Source organism: Pistacia vera, unplaced genomic scaffold, assembly GCF_008641045.1.
Source record: "Pistacia vera cultivar Batoury unplaced genomic scaffold, PisVer_v2 Contig706, whole genome shotgun sequence".
Lineage (NCBI taxonomy): Eukaryota > Viridiplantae > Streptophyta > Magnoliopsida > Sapindales > Anacardiaceae > Pistacia > Pistacia vera.
This window is the reverse complement of record NW_022196564.1, coordinates 220,136-226,162: the sequence shown is the minus strand read 5'-3', so window position 1 is coordinate 226,162 and position 6,027 is coordinate 220,136. Positions and strand designations below refer to the sequence as shown.

General features: G+C 34.2%; 1 protein-coding gene across 1 annotated transcript; it reads left to right on the top strand.

Moving 5' to 3' along the window:
* The first annotated feature begins 1,145 nt into the window (after nucleotides 1-1,145).
* LOC116114274 (beta-glucosidase 12-like) lies at nucleotides 1,146-4,172 on the top strand. The gene is made up of 12 exons (XM_031400432.1): nucleotides 1,146-1,217; nucleotides 1,295-1,364; nucleotides 1,624-1,699; nucleotides 1,873-1,950; nucleotides 2,356-2,443; nucleotides 2,542-2,797; nucleotides 2,941-3,056; nucleotides 3,148-3,362; nucleotides 3,464-3,495; nucleotides 3,586-3,688; nucleotides 3,783-3,888; nucleotides 3,994-4,172. Exons 2-12 carry the CDS (start codon nucleotides 1,296-1,298, stop codon nucleotides 4,163-4,165), a joined length of 1,311 nt encoding a protein of 436 aa, XP_031256292.1. The 5' UTR covers nucleotides 1,146-1,217; nucleotide 1,295; the 3' UTR covers nucleotides 4,166-4,172.
* The last annotated feature ends 1,855 nt before the right edge of the window (nucleotides 4,173-6,027 follow it).

Genomic DNA, 6,027 nt, shown 5'->3' with positions numbered 1-6,027 from the left:
CATCAGCCCAAATATTTACAAAAAAAACAATTTCAAACCATTACTAATTGGGCTTCCCTTGAATGCATCAGTGTTAATTTATAATTTGATATAACATGGAAAATGTTAACTTTTGTTCTTTCTACCCTCACGGTGTTGATCTTTAAACTATAATAATTTGAATAAATTAAAAGATTTATTGATCTAGACAAGATAATTTATGAATTCCATGAGATCCATACTACTATAACTAGCAAATAGCTCATGAAGGCATAGGCGGATTATGTGATTACAGGTGTTTAGATCCAGTTGTGTGAAAGGTACGGGGGCGCAAAATCTTAACTTAGGGTGGTGGTCCAACTGAAAAAGTATTAAGGTTGGTTACTGGAGATGCATTGCATCTTAGTGACACGATAACATAGGGGCATTTTCTTCTCATTGTCACAGGATCAACGAAGTGACTGATCTTGTGTGCCAACATGTTATCAAAGAAGAAAACTGTCAATATAGAGATTCCCACATATGACCAATAGAAAAGTTCCCGGGGCCATAAGCACTACATAACATTAGAAACAGATTCAATTGCTCATAAAAGACTTTATTGCCTGTAATCTAGCTTATTGATGCATACATGAATACAATTAAACTAAACAAGTGGTAATTATGTATAAACAAAGTATGTCCATGGAAAGATACAGAAGATATCTAGTTGGCTAGAATCAAGAAATTTCTTTAAAAGACTTGTTTCTTTATTTTCTTTAAAAAAAAAAATATTAACAAACATCTAACGAAAAGTTCTTACAATAAAACAAGTCATATAATTGCTCATACATCTAACATAAAAGGGAAAAAAAATTAATGGATTTAAATTATATTTAAAGATATAAAAGAGGACGGCAAAGAATGTTGAATATGTTGACCAACTATTCAGAAAATTATATATATATTTTTTTGTAAATCTGAGGAACTTAATTAATTGTGTTTTAGGTAAACCTTAGGGAGTGTATGGTCGGCAGTATAAATAGGGGCAATGGGGAAGGGCATGGATGCATTCGAAGTTCAGAACACAATCAAATATGGGTATCAAACCCCCTCTTGCACCCTATCTCCTGGTTCTTATCGCTTTGTTAGCTCAAACACAGGGCATAAGAGCAACAAGTGGTCAAGTCCAGAATCTCCTCAATCGTACTAGCTTTCCAAAAGGTTTCGTTTTCGGAACATCCTCCACAGCTTATCAGGTTGAAATTAATACACTTAATTGCTATATATACATACAACAAATAAATTTCTAAGAAAATTTATACGATTTCTACAGTATGAAGGTGCGGCAGCTACAGGAGGCAGGAGACCAAGTATCTGGGATAATTTCACTCACGCATACCCAGGTTTTTATAGTGCTTCAAACATATCTCTGACTGCATGAATTGTTCTCATATCTTATTCTCCGACAGTCAACTTTATTTATTCTTTGTTGCATTGCAGAAAGAATTGCGGATGGCAGCAAGGGAGATGTAGCAGTAGATTTTTACCACCGTTATAAGGTTTGGAAAAGATTCTCTCTTCTTTATTTATGTTGCTGGTTTCTTTTCTCTTCTCTATATTGAATATTATTAACAAATTAAAATGTGAGGACTATAATCACAGGAAGATGTAAAGATAATGAAGGATATGAATACAGATGCATTCAGATTCTCCATTTCATGGTCTAGAGTTCTTCCTGGTAATATCATTATTTCTCTTCATTACCCCAAAACAATTTTAGTGAAGTATGAATATAACAACAAACGTACAATTTGATTAACTTACAACAAATGCCATCAATAGGCTTGCCTTCATTAAACTTTCAGGGGAGGTTCTAATTTTTATTATAATTGCTCTTTGCCCACAAATCAGGTGGGAAGCTGAAAAGGGGAGTGAATATGGAAGGCATTCGTTTTTACAATAATCTTATCAACGAACTACTAGCAAACGGTAAAAACTTAATTCTAGCCCATTCATCTTTATAGCTTACATTAAATAAATTGATAAACAGCAAAACATCTTTATTGAATAAAGTCACAACTGATATCACTTAGTTTATATATAGCTCTAATTTATTACGGCTCAATACCATGTCCCCGCCAGCTGATCTTATATAGATACACTGCCGAAAAGTACATTTAGATAGTTATCACATTAAAGATGTTAATTATGACACTATTCAAATGTATTTGGACTTTCTTTTCAATAAAATATATCATAAATACAACCAAACAAAAAAGAATCGAAAATACACCGTACAAGTAATATATTAGATTTATTCAATAAGAAGAATTAATTTTAATTAGTTCTTATAAAATATATGCTAATACCTGTTACACCACCATTTGCGCGCAGGTCTGCAACCCTTTGTGACCTTCTTTCATTGGGATGTTCCCCAGGCCCTGGAAGATGATTATGGTGGCTTTCTAAGCGCTAGTATTGTGTAAGTGAAAATTGTATTTCACACAACACGTGCATACACACAACCCAACCCTTCTCATGACCACATAAGAGATTATTTTAATTATTTTGAAATTCCAGGGATGATTTTCGAGACTTCGCCGAACTTTGCTTCAAAGAATTTGGTGATCGTGTGAAGCATTGGATCACTCTGAATGAGCCCAATATGTTCTCTTACCGAGGTTATGACTTGGGCAATTGGGCACCAGCCCGCTGCTCCAAATGGGTATATCCAGCATGCGAGGCAGGAAATTCTGCCACCGAGCCTTACATTGTTGGCCACAATCTGCTACTTGCTCATGCAGCAGCTGTTCAACTATACAAGCAAAAGTACCAGGTGAGTGACAGGTACTAGCTAATTATTTCTGGTTATATATATATATATATGCACACACACACACAGGTATGTATGCATTCAGCTTTTACAGAGCTAGTTGAATAACTAAAAAATTAAACTATGTTACGGTGTTCATAGTATAGGCAACTCAGAAGGGACAGATTGGAATAACATTAACGACTGTTATGATGCTACCTTACTCCAACTCCACATCTGATGTTGCGGCAGCCAAAAGAGCCCTTGATTTCAATCTTGGATGGTAAGTAAATTGTCCAAACTGCTCATTAATTAACTAAAGATATTTTAAATAAGAAGCCATTTATAATGGTTTTCTTTAATTTACGTTGTAGGTTTTTGGACCCAGTGGTGTATGGTGATTATCCAGCGTCCATGAGTGAACGGGTGGGAATAAGACTTCCAGTGTTTAGCAAGAGGCAATCAAAGAGGCTCAAAGGATCTTATGATTTTATTGGAATAAATTACTACACAACATATTATGCTAGGAGTGTTCCTGCCGCTACCGTCAATATTAGCTACTCCACCGATTCCGGAGTGGAGACAACCCGTACGTTTGTAGAAGAAACATAACAATACTGCTAGATGTTGCTTATTTGCTTTTGACTCACATGATTTAACGAATTCTTTCTATTTATTTTTCTTTTGCAGCTGTGCGTAATGGGGTCCCCATTGGTGAACAAGTATGTATACGAATCAAAGAAAAAAAAGACTTTTGACATGTGTTTAAATAATTAGAATATTCATAATATGTAAATTCTATTGTTTGGCAGCCTGGTTCAAGCTGGCTCTACGTTTATCCAAAGGGGATCCGAGATCTTCTGCTTCACACCAAGAGAAATTACAAGAACCCTGTTATTTACATCACTGAAAATGGTGGGAAAAGTTCTTCAATTGATATCACTTCATTGACTGGCCAATTTCATAAGTAATATTAATTAATTTTCTCCAACCTTATGATATTTTCCAGGGGTTTGTGATACTAATAATACTGCTACCTTACCTCATGCCCTGGAGGATCCAGTCAGGGTGCTTTACTACTACCGCCATCTTTTGTTCCTCCATAGAGCCATTAAGTGAGTTTGCTTTTCTCATTATTTATTAATTTGCTAATCAGTGAATTAGTCTTTATAATTCAGAGAACTGGTAGTAAATAATCATTTTGATGATATTCCTGGCAGAGACGGTGTGAATGTCAAAGGTTTCTTTGCTTGGACACTTTTGGATGACTTTGAATGGACCTCTGGTTTTACTTCGAGGTTTGGCATCAACTTCGTGGACTTTAGTAATGGCAGCTTGAAAAGATATCCTAAGCAATCGGCTACTTGGTTCAAGAATTTCCTGCAAAAGTAGAGCTAATACTTCATTAGATGGTGTTAGATTAAGTGTACATTTTTATTTCAACAAGTTAGAATGAATGAGTCTTGGTTAATTAAGTGAAGTCCAGTCAATAAGCGCAGGGATGAATCTTCTCCTGCGAAGTTAACGTCGGGTTGCAGTTGTAATCATTCTCCGATTTTACTGTTAGTGAAGGTGTTAAATGTACCTTTTCACTAATGATTAGTTATTTAATTAAGCGATTATTACTTTAAACCCTCGAGCCTTGGTCAAAATTAAAACGGTCTCAAGTATTAAAGGTGCATTTGATTCATGGAATGTTGTATTACTAAAAATATTATATTAATAGAAATATAAATTACTCTGAAGATTATTGGGTATGTTTAGAAAAATGTATTTAGGTAGGTAGAAATAAATTGGTGGGTATGTTATATTGATATGTTTGGTTGAGAGGAATAAATTAGTTGGTTTGTTATATGGATTACTAAATTGTCCTCCTTTTTAAATATTAATATAATATTGTTACTATTATTATTTTTTGAATCATTTTTTAACCTCCTACATTTGAGAGTTTTGTTAAAACACCCCAGCAACGAAAAATTTAATTGTTAATAAAAACATCCCCACCCATCCAAGCTATTGCTGACCGCTGACCGTCGATCAGGAAGTGCAACAGAGATGTTCTTTGAGGGGTTTTGAAGAGGAGCTAAAGGGGAGTGGATCGATGCAAGTGGTGATGATTTTTGGTGAAAATGCGACCGAAAAAGCGCTTAGAAAAAGGGAAATCACGCAAAAAAGCAGTGGGCTTCTCTGGCGATTGAGGGTAGCTCCGGTGATGGGGTTTGGCAGGATTTGAAGAGGAAAACGAGAGGAGTAAGATGCTGGTGGTTGGGGCCGACGATGATGCTGGAATCAGCCCATATCAAGCTTAATATCGGTGGCAACGTAGAGGAAAAAGTCTAGATTTACGACCATATGGCTATTTCTAACCATCGATTTGGTAAAAAAATGGTCAGATCAGTGTACGACCGGTCGTGCACAGGTTCGACAACATTGGCCGACTGTCGGCAATCCTCTTGGGTGGTTTGTAAATTGTTTTAAAATCAAGGGCAATACAGTTAAAAACTTAATTAGTTAGGGATAAATTGTAATAGCAGCATAATGTAAATTAATTTCAAAATAAGGACATTATTGTCCAAAAATTTAATAGTTAAAGGTAAAATTATAATAAAATATCTAAGAAAATCCAGAGAATTAGATTATCATCTATATATTTGATATTACAACATGGAAAAAGTTAGCTTTTATTCTTTCTCCCGTCCCGGTGTTGGATCTAATAAAAGATTTATTGATCTAGACAAAATAATTGTATGAATTTTATTATTATTATTATTATTATTATTATTATTATTATAAGATTCTTGAAACAAGTGATTATTAGAATTTTACTTTATCTTGTTGACTGTTGAGAGAAGAGAGATCGATCGCGTTGACGTTATTTCAAGTTTTGATATATAATTTTTTGTTATAATCTTTTTTGAGCAAGAATATATTTTCTATTATATATATCTCCATTAGACAAAAAAGCAAAATCAGTACAAATAAAGAACATGGCTTTTCCTTTATTACAGAGTAATAGTATTGTTAATAATCATCACTGGATCTAGTTGCCACATGGTGAAAAAGAAAATGCCGTATATAGTCCAACATAAGGACTATAGAAAATAGTCCGACATGCATTATATAAAATAGAAAATAGATTCTTGCTTATAAAAGACTTTATTGCTTGTAAACATGAATATAATAAACTAAACAAGTGGTAATTATGTATAAAGAAAGCATGTGCATGGAAGATATCTTGTTGGCTAGAATCAAGA

Bases quoted from the DNA above. Each gene is read 5' to 3' on its own strand.
- LOC116114274 (XM_031400432.1), top strand. From the start codon at position 1,296: ATGAAGGTGCGGCAGCTACAGGAGGCAGGAGACCAAGTATCTGGGATA. The intron at 1,365-1,623 runs GTTTTTATAGTG...CTATAATCACAG, and splicing joins TTTCACTCACGCATACCCAG to GAAGATGTAAAGATAATGAA. The intron at 3,689-3,782 runs GTGGGAAAAGTT...GATATTTTCCAG, and splicing joins TATTTACATCACTGAAAATG to GGGTTTGTGATACTAATAAT.